The sequence below is a fragment of the Phalacrocorax carbo genome, chromosome Z, assembly GCF_963921805.1.
Source record: "Phalacrocorax carbo chromosome Z, bPhaCar2.1, whole genome shotgun sequence".
NCBI classification, from domain to species: Eukaryota; Metazoa; Chordata; class Aves; order Suliformes; family Phalacrocoracidae; genus Phalacrocorax; species Phalacrocorax carbo.
Genome location: NC_087548.1, coordinates 45,267,292 through 45,286,056, shown reverse-complemented (window position 1 = coordinate 45,286,056; position 18,765 = coordinate 45,267,292). Strand labels below are relative to the sequence as shown.

General features: G+C 37.3%; 1 protein-coding gene across 18 annotated transcripts in view; it reads right to left on the bottom strand.

Moving 5' to 3' along the window:
- Window positions 1-18,765, bottom strand: part of AOPEP (aminopeptidase O (putative)) — a 199,598-nt gene that overhangs the window by 146,790 nt on the left and 34,043 nt on the right. For 17 of the 18 annotated variants that reach the window (XR_010370734.1, XR_010370735.1, XR_010370736.1 and 14 more), the window contains 2 exons: window positions 13,448-13,604; window positions 8,861-9,109 (listed from right to left, as the gene is read on the bottom strand). Coding sequence is in view for 14 of the 18 variants with exons in the window: in XM_064439347.1 (XP_064295417.1) it covers window positions 8,861-9,109; window positions 13,448-13,604 (406 nt within the window). In the remaining 4 variants the exon portion in view is untranslated. The remainder of the gene's footprint in view (window positions 1-8,860; window positions 9,110-13,447; window positions 13,605-18,765) is intronic. The other variant, XM_064439356.1, reaches the window with a different exon arrangement.

Sequence of the window (18,765 nt, the reverse complement as noted above, 5' to 3'; positions counted from 1 at the left end):
TGAGTCCAAATGACATCGACTCAGTTCCTTACTTAACCTTAGCTTGGGATGGGAGAGGAAAAGGGAATTAGGAAATTGTATATTTCTTCAAAAGATTCTCCTGTAACATCTACAGACACCAATTAGCTACCCATAATATAAGAATACATTCCTACTACCCCCTAGGATTTTCTGAAAACTAAGCATTTTAATTCTTGAAAGGCTCTCGAAGTACTGTGGCAACATGTACATGTCACACAAGTAACATGGAGTGCAGAGGTGTCATTTGTCACTGAACATAAATCCCAAAGCAGTCCCGCAGGTAACAGCAATGAAGGCTTGGAATCTCAGAAAGAAGCCAAGCTTGACAGGACCTCTTTTCATCACCTCCTGGGATGGTGATGCCACAAGACTGAAACAAATTGAGAAGCCTCATCAGAGATACCTGTGATGCAATACTGTGAACTCAGCTTCTACACTTTTGTGTCCATAAAGAGTCAGCAATATTACAACTGACAGGCAAGGAAGTAATGACTGACAGATTGATATAATACATATATTGTTGTAATAAATATATATACACAAACATTTATATACACTTATATACATATACATACATAAAATATATATGATTTTGTCATACATCTCATAGATACTATCATAGATCAGGTTGGAGATCTTCTCATATATGGATCTGGTTGGGTCCTGGTGAGTGTCTGTTGAGGACCTGTGAGTGGTCCAGCACAGACTGCTGATTGTACCAGGCAGTATGGCTGAAATTTGCTTTCAACTCAAAATTTAGTTTCGGAGCATGGAATTTACATTGATGTAGAGCCCTTTCAATCCACCTTAAGCTGCAGTAGTTGCTCCCACAGTTTTAGCAGACTACTACATTGTTTTCTGCTTCATGCTGTTGCTAGTGGAAGGAAAATAATATACACGCTTGCACAGATGTTACATTGAGATATCACACTAAAGCAAAAGGACACATCATCTGAACTATGCTGGTTATACAAGCCATTTGAGTAATCTCCCTTTAGGGATTAAGTACAAAAGCAGCTATTGCTGTGGCACTGTAAGAAGGATGGTGGAAAAAGCTGAAATCAATTTTTACTCTTCATAGCTTCAAATGCTATTTCATCAACCTGTCAGATTGCGAAATGCAAGCCTAACGGGAAAAAAATTCAAAAGTAACTTGTGTATGTTGGGTTTAAATGTGTATTAAAGCATATAATTCTTTGCACATTCAAGCATTTAAAAAAAAATAGAAGGCCATGCTTTTCAGATGGCTGGGTGCTCAGCCATTGGAAGAAAAAACAAACAAACAAACAAACAAACAAACAAACAAACAAACAAACAAACATATTTAAACTATGTAGATATTCCACAAATTAAAGAAACAAGGCTTCCCCTACCACAGTCTCATGCCTTAGACTTAAAATATGTGGTTGCCAGAACATCAAGTGCCTTTTGTTTTTATGTCATAAGCCATAGTGCAAAACAATGTGGCAGTTAGGTGATGGAAGGAGGAAAATAGTCAATAATAACAAAAAAGTTATTTGCAGCAGGTAACTTCTACATCCTACTTTGTCACAGTCAAAGTGACAAACCTTTTATTCTCTCTTTTCTCAGTGTGCTGCAGCAGTCAAACGTAACTGACATCAGTGAAGATGCCAATATAAAACCAGATAGTATCTGGCTTAAGAAGCTACCTTATACAAAACTTGAACTGTTTCTTAAAATAAAGCAAGCCATTTACGTTTCCAGTGCCATGCAAAGCACATGAAAGCCTATTTGCCAAGTTAAAATTCAAGAACTCACTACTTTTTAAGTATTTATTTTCAAGAAACTGAAGAGGAAAAAAAAGAGGTATTGAAGGTAAGAAATCTCTTTGATTGATTAACCTTTTAAATATCATTCTGAAGGGGGAAAAGGACATACTCTTATTTCTGATATTTGTTTAATAATATTTCTCTGACTGTAGCAATTTTATAAAATAATGAAAAACAAATTTTGCTTTCCATCAAGAAATGAACTTGTTTTATTCTCTTTGAAGGTTTACATTCAAAAGAACATCTGTTAAGAGTTAATAGACCAACACGGCAGCTCATCACATTAGTAAAGAAATATATTGTGCCCGAAGTACTCAAAATCCTGTTTTGATCCAAAAATGACAAGTGGATGAAGGACTGTAATTGCAGTGCTAGCAAATGATACATCAGGCTCTAGCTAAGTGTCAGAAAATGTTCTTAATGTCTAAATATCACTAAGCTTGTATGCATGTGTTGTACAGCCACACACTCTGAATTACTGCTATCACAGATAAGACTCCAATTGGGATGAATTTTGAACAGCTTTATTTTCTTGAAATAGTATAGCAGTGCTTCAGCAAAAGTAAAAATTACTAAATTGCTACCCATCAGCAGATTAATATTAGTTTCATTAAAATTCTAATTAAATTCTACAGCACTAAAAACTGAACCCAAATTCCTACAACAGTGACAAATTTGAGGAAGGAAAGACTAAAGCGAAATATAATAAGCTAAATGTTTAGATCACTGGAAGACAGATCCAAGATATCTTTGAATTAAAAACTGACTGTAGGTTATAGCCCATATAGGCTACAGTAAACTTTGCATATTATGTCATCCACAACTGACCACCTTTCTGGTATTAAAAACAAAACCAACATTTTAAATAGATACCCAACTTCTTCCACTCTTTCAAAAAATGTCCCCAACTACTATTACATTTTCCCCTCTCCAATCCTCAAGGGAAATCTATGGAGTCCCTTTGCTAAACATAGATATACTTAATTATTATTTAGAGCAGTATTGCAGGGTGTGTGAGACTAGCAAATGTGCCAAATTTCTACCAGAACAGCCTCTATTCAAAAGGAAGACCATGTAAATCAAAGCGAATCTCTAGATTTATAACTCTCTATGGTAGCCTTTGCACCATAGGCAACAGGGATTTCATAGGTAATTCCCACAATACTAAGATAAACAAAGTTTACTTATTTGTGTGTGATTTACAAAGTACATAATTTTCCAAATGAAAAAATGTCAACTGGAAAAACTGCCTCTGGAAAAAAAGCTGATAATATGCATCTTTTTTTGAAGAACTCAGCATAGGTGGTCATCAACTATAGAGAAAACAGAATGGAACAGAATAACAGAACCTAGGATTTAAAGCATGTTTTACGCTTAATCCTGCTTTAGCACTTCGTTTCATCAATGAATGGATTTCATAGTATTTTCACCCAAATATCCTGCTTGATTCTCCATCTTAGCATGAGAAGGACAAAGAGGACAGATACTATTTCATCCTAGGTGGACTCCACTATGGATTTCAAGCTCCAAATTCAACTTAAAAATAACCACTGGATGTATACCAAAACACTACTACCTGCAAATATTTCCAGGAAAGCTAAGCTCAATAGCTTTTTTTTCTTCTTTAAATTCAAATCACATTAAAGTCACTTGCATCATTAAGTCAAATTTCACATGTTTAATCAAGTCATGATCCTGCCAACAAATATACTAAGTAAAGATGCAGGTACAGCTTTTGAATGAAAAGAAAAGGACTTTTGTATGTAAATCTGAGGGCATGCAAAACCATTTGCAGGGTCAGAAACTGAAATCTGAGGCAATTTACAGTCCCTCATATAAAAATAATCAAAAGGAAAAACACCACACACATAAGCAAACAAGTATTCAAGATTCAAGTTAAGATTCTCCACCAAATAATGAATCAAAAAAAAAGTTGGAAAAAGAATCAAGCTTTCTTTCTCCAGACATCATACTTTTTACTCTTCAATTTAATTTTTGTACTTTGTTATTTCTCTCTGGATAACCAACTAATGATATGTAAAAAATGGAGAGAGTTCATGTTTAAGGATTACTTTTGCAAGTATTTTGTCAAATTAACACAATTGAAAATGTTGTGCAAAAAAGTTTATAACAACGTATACACTCACAAAAGCGTTCTACAGCTGAGGCAGTCAATCACAGTTCAGGAAGACTGAACAATACTGAAGACTCACATTTATGTTTGACACTTGGATGTTTTCCAATAGTCCTGGCTGATTTTACTGTAGCCTTATCAGTTGTTGTTGGAAAACTGCAGACATGCAGATTGGATAAATGGTGTCTACAGATGCACAGATCAAGGAAGCTGCTTGGGCTTTTTTTCTTTCCCACTTTCTTTTTTTTTCCTTCTCCTTTTTCAATTAAAAAAGTTAACCACCTTAGTGACATGGCCCGGAAAGACTCAAGAGTTCTGCTGATATACCATGTTTTAAAGAAAGAGATATTCTTTCCTCTTAAAATACCAAAGACCATTTACCTGAGAGGACAAGAGTGACTAAGATCTTTATAAATAGGAATTGAAAGTTGGGTTGCCAAATCGATATTTAGCCAGCTATATAAGTTGACCTGATTTACCAATATGCCAAGCATCCTCTATGTTTCTGTCATCATGCACCATTTGGTTTTCAAGGATGTCCAGCATATTTGAAAATGAGGCTACTAATTTCAGATCCTAAATAGGATTCAAATAACCTAAGACGGGGATCGTGCTTAGAAAACGTCAGTATCTTGCTCAGAGTTCTTTGGTTCCACTTACTTGCTAGCTCTGCTGGGCAAAATTGCTGTAAGAACAGTTAACTAGGTAAGATCAGAAGTCCATCTATCCCATTATTCTGTTTTCAGCAGTTACTAGTCCTAAGTATTTAAGGAAAAACTAAGAGCATGGTACATACCAAAGGACACTTTTCTCATCATACTCTTCTAGGTCCCAGCAACAAGTGATGTGACTAGTCAAGTTACTGACACATAGTGCTTGGCTCAGAATTGTAAAGCTAGAATCTTAATGCAAAGCTAGTACATCTTAAGTACATTAATTCAAACAGAAAAAGCAGTAATCTTATGTAAACTATGCATGCTGGAAACAAAAACTTTGAAGACCGTTTTTTCAAAAAAAGTACTTCAACTCAATGCAAACAAAGGCTTACAGCCCCCAGGGGAGTAAAATAAGTATCAGCACATTTGCTGTGAAGAAGTCAAAAGATGGTAAGCAGTTTCTAACATCATAGAAACACAAGATATTGGTGTGACTGTGGAAGGCCCTCGATGGTTATCATGGAAATAATTACTTCCATGGGGGAAAAAAAATAAAATTCTATTGCTTAATTGCAATTGTTTAATTACACTGCAGCAGAAGTCCAGGTCTCAAGCACAGGCTCAGATGGCACAAAATGTTAGGCTTTGTATTCAAAAGAATGTTTTTCCTCAGGGAATGAAAAAGAACAAGGAATCTGGAGTCTCTTCAGCTTTTGCCAAAAGGAAAGGAAATTGAGTTGCAGGTGAGTGGGAAGAGATTTTGAAACACTACATTTTCAAATGTGATCAACAAAACTGGACTGGGAACGAACTGATGTGAAGAACATGAACAACCAGGGCACACAGACTCTGTTTTTTATCTGAGGTCTTCAAGCCAGCTTTGTTCACGTGAGTAACTACTGCTTCACATGAGAGCATTTGCAACCATGAATTAACAAGGCTATTTAAATGCCAATGGGGTTGACAGTTCCTCGGGGAACAGCATGTCATAATCAACAGCACCAAAATATGGTTCTGCTTTTAACCTCTTAGCACTCCTAGCACATGAATGATGCAAACCTTTCAGTGTAGTGTGAGGTCAGGGATCTCTTCTCTGAACAATCTAACTAGGAGCTCTAGAGTCTTTGCAGTCTGACACATTCCCCTAATCCTTTCCTCCAATTCACTCCCTTCTGCTAGTGAGAGAACTTAAAATCAGATAATTAAGTGCTACTAGGTGTTCACGACACCCTCAAAATTCTACAGAAAGCACTGAATCTCTGGCTTTTAACCTATTTAACTTTGCTCCACAATGCATTATTAATTTATGTACAGTTTAACATAATATCACCAAAGACATGTAAGGCCACATTCTTCTTTTATCAGTATAAATTTGAGAGAAGCTATACTGAATCACTTAAACTAAAATAGTGTAAAACCAAAAGAGAGTGCAAAATTAAATCCTCCAGCTTCAAGGATCTGCAGGAAGCAAGAGGGGATGATTGCAATTATTATAAACTGTCAAGATCCCGTTTCCATACAGAAGTCCATAGCAAATTAAAAAAAAACACAGGAAAAGATGTACAGAAAACACAAGTAAAATGAATATACTTTCAACCAGAGTTTCTTTCAAAAAGTCAGACTTCAAGACGAATGCAGCTGACCCACAGTAGTGGCTACTAGAATGGAGAGCTTAAAAAGACTAATTAGGTCACTCTATGCAAGAGCTATCATCATTTCATAGCAGTCTAAAATGTTGGGAAAACATCCCCCTTAAGTATTTTGAGATATAAAAAACACAGTAAGTATCAGCAAATGAGGAACAGACCAAGAAAAGTGCCAAATGCTGTAAAGCCCTGATACTTCAGATAATGACTAAAATTTATGACTGCCTCCTCCCCTGGCAGACAGGAGTACAATTGGAATTCTCAGAACAACACCCCCTTTGTTCTGGCATGCTGAGTTATGTTTATACTGCTACAGATAGACTAGAAGATAAAAAAATAAATACTATAGCACCCTTTTAACCCAAGATAATTGCTAACTTTTTTTTTTTTTGAATGTGGGTTTGGACATTGTTTTGCACATAGCTTATTCTGAACTGAAATGATTTAGGTAATTATCCTTGCATGCACAGGAATTAACCATTTAAATAGCTTGCTATATACATAGAAGCCTCTATTTGAAAAAAATCACAGAAAACAAGAACAAGCAAGCTATTATGAGTCACTTAATTTCCTTTGCTGTCCAAATACAGCTTGATATTTAAACAGCTTAAATTATTCCCTTATTTCAATTTTGAAAATTTGAATGTACTTGGCTTGATGAACAGTTGGATGAGAAGCATCAGGAAGTATGCATGCTCTTTCTTTCATCCCTTACTTTCATTCAATGATATGGATCACTTGGAACTGACAGTGGTTAGAAGCAGCATAGGGAAATAAAAGCATAGGCTTTTCTCATCTCCCTCACAAAGAAAGTACAATTACAATATTCTGAATGCACAATCTGGACTCAGATAACCACAGATGGTTTTGCAACAGAATACGCTGCAGGCATCTTTTCCTTATGAATTCTGGGAAAGGTACATGCAGGGGAAGCTCTGACAACTTCCCAAACAGCAGCAGCATATCAACAACTGAATCTTGAAGATTTCTCCTACTGTGTGCTGTCATTTTGGCATCTCTCGCCCTTTTCTCTTTCATTTTGTACTGTTTGTATGTGTTGTCCTTCATGGTTCCACTGGTCATTGCTCTTAGCACACAGCCAAGTAAAATGGCCAGTTTCTTCCTCAATTACAGTGATGATCCACAAGGCACTGTGTCAGCCTTTTTGTACCATGCGTTTGAAGTCACAGGAAATTGCTAGGCATCTCTATGAATTTCATATGGCTTCAAGAACATGGTACACAACATCACACCTCTAAATCAAACCACTATGCAAAGCATCAGAGAATATAGTCTGTGGCAGGTGCCCAAAGCAACTGGGACTCATGTAGATTTCCTGATGCTTTCATTTAGGAGTTCATTTAGAGAAGAGCTATGATTGGAAACTCAGTAGTACAACTTATCTACAAAGCGATGAAGCTTATATGACAGAGGAGGGTCACTGTTTAAGTTTTAAATTTTACAGATCTTCATTAAAAAAAGTAAACATACTAAAAACTATACAATATTATTACATGCCAGCATAATTCTCTACTTTTATCCCTAAGGAAGACTGCAAGAGGAAAGCTGTATAAAAACAATCTAGGTAAATAAGAAACAAAATATGTAGTATAAAACAAATGTTTCCTTATTTGATTAATTACTCAGTTTGTAAGAATAAATAAACTTCTGGTTCATCTAAGTACTTGGACTTCCGATTTGCGCAATTTGTTGAAGTTTCTTCAGATATCAAACCTACCTGACAACTGCCCCAAGAGCTCCAAAATGCAACACCAACAGCCTGAGAATATACCTTTCCTTTCAGTCCTCATCTTTCTATACAGACCTTTGCCTTTAATTTTTCCCTTGGATGTATTGTCCATCTGCCTAAATGAATTCACTCTACTGCTGGCACTAGGCAAATAGTGAATGAAAACAGGGCTTCATTCTCCGCTATTAACAAACACTATCTGTTTATGAACTTTAAGATATATATTTTTAAGAAAACTAAAAAACAAATGGGGAATTTCAATTGCTAGGCATTGCCTTACAACTAATACAGCTAAAATTCTTTAGTCACTGAATGACTGGACATTATACTGTAAACTCGAAAATATTTAATTAAGCTTTTAATTCTCCAAAATTCCATGAAAATTTGATAACATAATCCTTACAATTTGCCCTGCTCAGCTTCCAAAGACCAGTGTTTGACTAGAAACTCATAAATCACAAAAGGCTTATGAATAAACTCTAGATCTGGATTTTAATATGCTCTTGTTCTGTCAAGACATAATGGTAAAATCAATGCCAAAAGAAAGCATGACAAAGTGATAGCAACATGAAGTATTTAAATCAACAGAGCCAATAAAAGAATTTCAGTTTGGCAAATGAGGAAATTCCAACCCACGTGTCTAATAAGCTTGTATTTTCCTTGTTTTGGCCCTGTTAAAACTAAAATTAACAATCATAGCACAAAGGATGCAAACCAACGTAGCTACATGAAGCCAGAACTAGAGTTTTAAGCTTGGTTTACAAAAACTAGCACACCAACTGTATATTGATAAGCCATTTGACACTGCTAACTAGCTGATAAAAAGGAGTTTACAAAATACAGGAGATGAGAAGTTTCTTTACCTAGCCATTCCCAGGCTGGAAAAGTTGGAAGGAACTATCAAAACATCAAGTCTGGAAAAGGGGTGGGTACCCAGTGTGGTGTAAGCAGCTGAGAGGCACCGAGGAATTAGCTGAAGCAAATGTTCTTTGCAGCACTCCATAAGGCACCAGGGAGCAAAGACTCTATAAGGAATGACTGCCTGCAACCTCGCAGCAGGATTTCGGAAACGGCAGGGATATTCCACATGACCACAGAGTTCTTCATGCCATCTGACAAAAACAATAACAAAAAACAAAACAAAAGAAAAAATAGTTTAATATGATACAAGAAATGTGCACAACTCAGTATGCTAACACAATAGGATACTGGAAAAAGGATATTCTCTAGACATCAGAATGGGTTTGCATAAACCCAATTCATTTATATTCTCACACTATTCACACGTGCAGCACTGAAAACACTTATTACTACATGTCTGAGTAGAACTGATAGAGTTACTCGTAAATACAAAAAAGAGACTAGTCTAACCTTGTTTTTATAAATAGATATGCATCAAAAGAACAAGTGGTCAAAATAAACATAAACTAAGTAACAATACAAAATATTTATTCAGATAATTCCTATTCAAACATGACCTCAAAAATAAAGTTTCATACATATTAACACAAACATAGTAAGTGCAATTAGAATGAAATTCGAGGGGCTTCTTTTTAATACTGTTGTAACTAAAATTCTCCAGGAACTTTTTCTGATTTTTTTTTCTTAAGTAAAAACCAACAGTAGTTACCGGTTCAGGCTTATCACTCTAGACATTTGAAAATATCACTGAAAATATCAGGCTTACGTTACATTACTTTTACAGGCTATTCAGAGCTGTAGCTGGAAGGAAGGAGGGGTAAATCAAATCCTTCCTGAACACTGAGTCGTATACCTTCACAATAATTTATCTGCCCAAACAGACTCATATCTTAGCAGAAATCAGCTTCATGTTTTCAGCTGGTAGCTTGTCTTCCATACAGTGCAGAGCCTCTTCTTGGGTTGAGATTTCAACTTAAGGAACCTGGTTCTACTACACCTGGACAGGCAAAGCACTTACAGTACCTGGCATCACCCAAAGCATTTACATTTGGAAGATCATGCTCCAGGTGAGTGCTGACACACAAAACAAAATTATAACATGTAGAAAAGGACCACATTTTGCTGAAGTGCCAACACTTTTAACACCTTACATAACTCCTTCTGTGAAAGTAATGGATCCTAAGCTATTTTATTGATTACATATGCAAAGAAACTACATCTATCACTACACATTTTTTTCCAAGGGTGGTCTAACCCAGTATACTTCTGCTCTAAAGCAATGTAACTGTGTATTTAACTATCAGAGTTGAGCTTAGGCAAGAACACGAAAGCTAGCACCCTGTCCCTTGTAAAAGTTGCCAAGTCCTTAATGACCACAAGGAGACAGGAAACTTACTTAACACCCTACAACCATTTAACATTTTCTTTGATACAGTCTCCATATGTAAAACTCACAGACACCTGGACATAAATTACATGGCGCTTTTCAACAACTTCTTTCAGAAATCCTTCCTTTTCCTGCGGCCCAAGAGTTAATCTCCATTATCTTATCTAAGACACTACCTTAACGTTTGCTGATCTATGCATTTCACACCCTTTCTACAAATGCCTACTACTGTGCCTAATGTTGGTTTGGTTACTTCATCTTAATGACTAAAGTAAGTAACAAGTATCTGTTATAGTAACTCCCAAATAAAGATTAACTGGATATAACTGTAAGAGCACATTTTTAAGGACAGATTTTTATGCCCTACTTAACTGCAAAACAACCTTGCACACTCAGGCTCTACTTTTTGTCTATGCATAATGGACATCACACCTGCAGAGGATTTTTTTTCCCCCCAGTCACTTTTTTTTCCAAAACACATTAGTTCTGTTTCTTCCACTGTCACTAACTCAACTGCTGCACATATATCACACTACCTGCAACAATTAACTCGTCCAATGACCATCACACAGATTGACTCGTAACAATCATCACGTTGATTAAAACTTGCACTAAGTTTTGCTACAAATAGGTACAAAAGAATTTCCCTTTTTTCAGAAGTTTTTAAAAAGCCGGAAACTTTCATTTATTATATTAACACTCTGGCAGAATAATCTTTTGCATCAAATCAATAAAAATTCCTATTATTGAATGTGTTGTACATTACAGAGGAATATGCAGTGAACATCTACAGCATATTTCTATAGAGGTAGTCATATTATAAACATATAAATAGTAGAGGAATAAACAGAACAATTTCTAAAAGCTTATCAAACCTATAAACCATTTTAAAGCTTGAATAGGCATGTCTTACTGATTTAACTGATTACTAATAAATCCTTATTCTCAAGACTTATTAGAATTTTTTTAAACAAAAATTAGCCAAGGTGCAAGCCATCAGAATCCTTTCATTTTAAATTCAAATAAGAAATCCCTACCAGGTCCTCAAGTTCCAAAGTCTGACTAGCTTTACCAAAACAGTAAGGACTTCCGTTGTCTTAATGTTAACACAATATTGGCCCAAAACAGCTACCTAAAAGGCAAGTATTGTTTTGGCTAAGTTTCTAATTGCATGACAGAAAAAATACTTACACTTGCAGCCTGACTAACCTGATCACCTTCTGCAACAAAACAACTGTTTTGTTCTGTTGACTTGGGGAGAGCAGTGGATATTGTTTGCCTGGACTTCAGCAAAACATTCATCACAGTTTCCCACAGCCTTCTCCCGGACAAACTGGCAAGATATAACAGACTGGATGGATGGTCTGTGAGATGGGTAGGAAACTGACTCACAGGCCACACTCCAGAAAGTGGCAATCAGTAGTTTTTACTCAGGCTGGCAGCCTGTCACAAGTGCCCCAGGGATTGATACTGGGCCCCACACTGTTCAACACCTTCACAAATGTCCTGGATGATGGGATTGAAAGCATCATCACCAGGTTTGCTGATAACAGCAAACTGGGTGATGAGGTGAACACATCAGAAGGGAGAGCTGTCTTGCAGAGAGACCTGGACAGGCTGGAAGTGTGGTATAGAAAGAACAGTGTGAAGCTCAACAAAAGCAAATGCAAAGTCTGGCACCTGGGATGACATAACCAAAGAGCCTAGCACAGGCTAGGATCTGTGTGTCTGGGAGCAGCCTTGCTCTAAGGGACCCAGGGATGTGTGGTGGACAGTCACTTGAACATGAGTCATTAGTGCACCACTGAAGCAGCAAAGGAAAATTGGATCCCAATCTGCATCCACAGGGGCATTACTAGCGTAAGTAGAGACATGATCACCCCAGTCTATTCCAGGTGGTCTGTGCCAGGCCACACCTGGAGTATTGTGTCCAGTTCTGGTTCTCACAATTAAAGAAAGACACAGACAGACTGGAGAGGGTCCAAAGGAGGGCCACGAAAATTAACAAAGTTCATTTGCCCTGTGAGGAAAGACTGAAGGAGCTAGGCCTTTTCTGAGAAGAAAAGAGAAAGAGAGGAGAAAAGGCAAGGCTCAGGGGGACCTCATCACAGTATTCCAGTATTTAAAGGACATCAAAGGGCACAGAGGTTCTCTCTTCACAAGGAGCCACATGGAAAAGACAAGGGGCAATTGGTGCTAGATAATCTCATTTAAACTTCCCTTCCCATAAAAGACTGGGCCAGATGATCTTTCAAGGCCCTTTCCAACCTGGGCTGTCCTATGATTCTATGACTCTCTGAATTTGGAAAGCTGAGAGTAGTATGCGAGAAAATCAAGTGCCATGTCTAAGGCTTCTCCTAACTATGGTGAATACATGGGGAAACAAGCGGTAGTTCTCCAGAGACTTAATTTTTAGCCTCAAGTCTCATTTGCAGGCCTATATAGTATTGTTCTGTTCATCCATCGCTCTGTAATAATTTAAACTCAAGGAGCAGTTTTGACTGGATTGGAAGGAGGAATAGATGTGTCCAAAATAATTACATTTCTATAGGTTTGGTGAAAGACAGCTAAGTAGCCATTACATGTACTAGATAACAGGGTATTTTTTTTATTGAAAAGAATCAACTTTATTTTACAGGACCACTGCAAGAGGTCTTTCATGTACCCTGTCAGCACATATCACTCCAGGCAAACCACTGCACAGGCCAGCTCTAACTCTGTGATGGGACTGGACAGGAAGAAAAAAGTGAGTGAGCAGGCAATATTGTAGCAGGGGGCATTAGGTAGCCAGAATGGACTGATCACAAATGATCTTAGAGCCAAACCCTGTAAGAAACAAGGGAGGACCTGGTATTGTTGCAGCAGGGCATTAAGAGACACAGGATGTAGGATGCAAATCCAGAAGGCACTGGGATTTATTAACCCTACTGCTCACTAAGCAGCTTGTTTTCACATAAAAAGAACCACACCCTTACCCATGAAATAATGCCTTTGGAATTATTTTCCTGCCAAGACTTTTCTGTTCAGATTAAACAAGTTCTATGTTGATTCCTGTGCTAATATGACTCATTTTCATATTTCACAGAGTAAGTGAAAATGCTACCCATATCTCTAATTTTTCAACAATATTCTGAACACCAACCTGAAATCAGCTTGTGAAGATGGCAAGGGAAACTCAACATTTGTCTGGTTGGCAGCTGTGAAGGACTGCTGTTTAACTTCCTGCCAGCAGCCCACAGCAATAGTGAACGTGGATGCTGGCATTGGCATAGTCACATAGTAGTACCAGCTCAAGATACCTGTTAAATAAAAAGAACATTAATACAGACTCATCAGTCACAGCACATACTCAGTACTTGACATTTTTTGTACTTCAGATTTTGGGCCAAACTTCCCACTTTACACCCCGGTATTTTTGTTGAGGAAAGAAAAATAATTTTGCAGGGAGTCATATGTAACCACCATGGATTCAGTACTTTTTACTGAAACCCGCAACTTTCCTCTATCTGCTGATGTCTTTATCTATAAATAAATCATCTATAGATGAGATGTTATTAATGCAGCTTAACATGATTGTACTGTTACTGCCCAAGAATTGGATCTGATGTGAAATCTAATAGCACCTTTAAATCCACACACAGAAAAAGATTAAAATTTAACTCTTTCAACCCTGGATCAACCAGTTTATGGTTTTGTCTTAACTGCATTATCTCACACAGAATTAAACCTTTTCTTTGTGTTCTGGACAGTACCAGACTGATAGGTAAGTTCTAACAAACAATACTAGCACTTGTGAATTGGACCTGGCAATCTGAGATACATGATGTGCCAACCAGGCAGTGAGAAATCAAAGCTCAGAATCAGTTGGGATATTGCCTAAGTCAATGATTTGGTCATGATAATCCAGGAGCTGCTAGAACAAGATTAGAGAGTCTATTAAAACATAAAAAGATTATTAGTCTTATCATTATGGGAACACAGTACTGGAAGACAAGGAATACAATATAGGATGAATGTATCTATGAAGACGTTTGGATGAACTGGAGGATGTTTTAGGACAGCATACTTTTCATCAATCTAAATGTTGTTCAGGGTTTCTGTTTGTTCCTTTAAAAAGGGTATAGCTTAAAGGTCACATTAAAGTACTCACTTATGGTCACAAGTACAATAACTACACTGTACTAATAGGTTAATTACTATTGGAAAGACCCTAGCATGAGTTACAACCTGCTGAATCATGTGCAAATAACTGTAGCTGTGGCAACTGTGGGAACATACAAACTTCAGTTATTTTAAGAGAACATTAATACTTGTTCTTTTACAATAGTATTCTGACCAGGGCTATGAAACTCTATCAAAAGGAAAAAAAGGAGGGGGAAATAAATCCAGTGGAGACCACAAGGCATAGAAGAAAGGAAATAAACAACTGCAGCAAAGCATCTCTGGGATTCCTACCTTAATGACCACAGAAAACCAAGCTGTCCAAACAAAATACAAGAAAAAAAATATTAACTCTATCCCAGCTTAAACCATGACACTTAGCCTCAACAAATTTTCCACCTACTTAGTATGACAAAACAATACTGTTTGCGAAGTCTTTTAAGAGGCAGATAAAGTCTCTGCCTGTTATACGCACTTGCAGCCACTTACACTCACTCACTCCATTCCACTTTTGGCAACATTCACCACTACCGTCAAAAATCTTTTCTGTATTGTCAGGTGAACTTATATGGCTCCTGTCAGTATGTGAGCAGAAGGAACTTATTTGGTCCAAACACATTAGGAACAAAGAGGATAACTGTTTTGCCAAATCCTCCCCCACCTTCTTTTTTAGTAACTTACCAAAGCTACAAATGAGCAAAGGCAAACAAATGCCACCTTTAGAGAAAGAGGTCACGCAGGACAGCAACAATTTATTATTTTGAAATACCAAACTCCTGATGTAGAGAGTTTCATTGCTATAAACTGTGCTGGAGGCCCAAGCCTCCACACCCTGAAGTTAATAGCAGCTTTACCATTGACTTAAATGCATACAAGAGAAGGTCCAGAGGTAGTCTACAGTGCTTTGCTTTGTGTAGCATCTGTTATATACAAACAATTACAGAATGCTCCATGAAGTTATGTTAATTTTAAAACCTTAAGAGTTAAATAGCAGCAGATGAAGAGTGAAAATTTGAGGAATCTTAATGGAAAAACATTAATGTGTTTTCAACTGAGTCCTGAAACAAGCATGAAAGTCAAAAGCCAGTCACAGAAAACTGTTCCAGACGGCAGAAGATGTAAAGGAGAAGGTGCGCACAACAGCAAGGAGGTTGTCTAAAAGGAAAGGGTGCCTGCTATGCAAACAGAGGGAGCAGAGAGGGTTACAGTGAGAAACAAGTTTAGCAAGACAGGCTAGAGCAAGCAAGACCACAGAGATTTTTTTTAAAAAACAAGGGTAATGTGAACACGATGTCAAAATGAATAGAGAATCAGTTTAGCCATCCAGAGAGAAGAACAGCCTGTACTGCATTCAGAAATTTACATGAATTAGCAACAAACATATGCTATTCTGAGCTGGAACAAACCTTGCAGAAGGGTGAAGGTACCAAAGACAAAAGTTTTTCTCAGTATGTGTTTTCAGATTTATCTCAGTTAGGACCTCCCAAAGAAAAGAAAAGCAACTAACATACAGATCCTTGTCTTTTTTCCAAACCCTTTTTATTTTGCAGGTATTACAGAGACCATGTGAACTCTGGATAAGCCCAGAAAAAGATCCAAGATTTATACTGACTTTACACACCTGAATGGATTGGGGCTCAATCCTTTTCCCGCAGGGCTTTTAGATGCCATCTACATTCATATGCTAGAACTGTGTAGGATAACTATATATTTATCCTACAGTTTTGTCTTGAACAACTGAAATCACATGCACTGGCATGAGTGAGTGAGTTCCCTCTATAGTGCATTCACTGATCGGTGACTGAAATGGTCTTTATGTTGGGAATACTTCTCTACAGCAAGCACCATGAAGTACTCTTTCAGAGTCTAACCCCCGTTTATCTTCTGTCTTTTCTCACTTCTGGTAAGACTGTCTCCCAGCCTGCCCTTTACTCCCAAAGCTTCACTTCCTTTCTTTAACTTTCTTCAGGTCAGTGGGCTTTGTTTTGTTTTCCTTCATCGGTAACCTTACCTCTATCCCAGGGAACAGACTGGGATCACAAGCTCCACTCCTCCCATCTCTCCCCTTCCCCTGGCTGCCCTCTGCTTTCCAGTGGCTACCTTGGAGACAGCACCACCTCTAGGATAAGACAGAACAGTGCAGCTGAAACGGGGAGATGGCTTTCTTTACCACGAATAACATTTTGTACCACAAACCCAAGATTTTGTAACACAAAATCACTTTCAGACTAAGCAACCTTAAGCTGCAACCTTAAAACTAACCTTGGGAACAACAAGAGATTAGGCTGAGGTTAGTCCAATGGGAAAAAAGGGAAGAACACCTTTTATTTGAAGAGTCCTTTTATTTGTAATGCTTATACCCTCTCCTTACCTAATTTAACCAGACCTAATTTAAAAGCAGCTTGATTCCTACACACAATTATTTTAGGTACTTTTAATACTTTCAGAATATCTTCTCTACAGGAAACTTCGAAAATAATTTTTTAAAAAATTTTTTTAGCTCTACAGAACAAATCTAATATGCCGTAACTGCACAAACCATGCAACAACAATCATCTATTCTATGAGGTGTAACTGGAAAACATCCCTTGCAAAATTTAGGACTATATTTTACAAGGGTAGGAAATTATAATCTATTTATAATTGTGCAAAAGAACAATTTTAAGGCTGTTTATTTCTTCTACTTGAGATAATAATGATGAATGATATAATTACTTCCTAGAATTTTTAATGCATTTAGCTATCTTTGAAAATAAAATTGTTTGAGCCCTGTGGAGTCCATTATAACTGAAGAAACACCTGCAAGTCAGTATCTGTTAATGCCAGATGCAAGAACATTAAGAGTATTATTACTTGTATCTTCCCTCAAAGAGTTTGCGCTAACACAATTATAAACACCACAAAATACCAATGATGTCCATGATTTACCAAAACCCACAAAACTCAGCTACCTGTAGGGGAAAAGCAAAAGATCCCTGCACAGCATTCGATATACAAAGTAAGAGCTAGCGCTAATACATAAAACATCAGGTAAATAAACAGTTATACCAAAACTATTACTTGGCTGGAGCACCAGGATTAAGAACCCTCCAGCTTTCTGAAACTCTTTGTAACTTGCTGAGATCTTTGATCTCATCTATGATCTGAAAGCCAGAATTTCCCACAGACCACCCTCAAATTCATGCCAGAGCATGAGTTCAACACTGGCTCAGAGGGATGAGTAGCACGTGATGAGCTGTCAACTCCCATGCTGTAGCTCCTGATATATGTCGGAGGTCAATCAACACCAGCACTGGACGCTTTTGTTTTGCCTTGTGAAAAATAGAGGAGCACAAACAAAAGCAACTGTTGTTGCAGCTAGCTCCCCAGCAGTAGCAGTGGCTTCTTTAGCACCACATTTCCTCTCAGTAACAGAATACACCCCTCTGGAACCAGAGATGGCAAAACAAGATCAAGGACTACATAATGGTAAACACACAAAAAGCAAGCCAGTCAATTTCACACTTAAGGGTTGAATATCTGCTTCTTGAACATGAATCAAAACAAACGCAAAGGTGTTTGTGACTAAATACATTTGCACCTATGTGTTATGGTAATATGCTGAGAGAAAGTAAAAATGACAAGTGTTGAAAAATGAATCCAATGGTTAAATGGCTCACTACGGAGACACACACGTAGTGCTCCCTGTAAAGCTTTCTCCCAAAGGGCATTGTCAATTGCATTTTTCTGATAAATTTTTCTTCTCTAAGTACTCCATAAAGAATACATGGTATTTTTAAACACTTTTAGGTCATACTCAAATAGGTACTGTTTGTAATTGAGTAAGTGACATATCAGTATTTTCAAACAAATGTAGCCTCACTTTCTTTCATATGACAAGATGAGCCAGTTTCATAGGAGGCAGAATGCAACAATGGCACATACAGGAGAAAGTACAGTACTACCAAAACCTGCAAATACAAGTGGCAAATGAGGACACCTAGTCTAGCTATGCGGGTCTGTGAAGCAGAATGCAGAAAAGCATGAAGGTGCCATCCTTACTTGGTGTTCTTTTATTATCTGCCTGCACAATTGGCTTTTAAAGGAAAAAATATTCAGCTAGCTTGTAATTCTATTCAGAATAAATTCATTCACAACTGCTTGCCAAAATGCATATCCTTTCTGAGAAATCGCATTTTTAAAAAATATTTGTGTGCCAGTTATGTATTATTTTGTAATTATGCAGCACAGCAATAATATACTCTATGTAAATAATTCGGCAAAGAAAAGTTACTTTAATTGAAGCCACCCTGAAAGGCT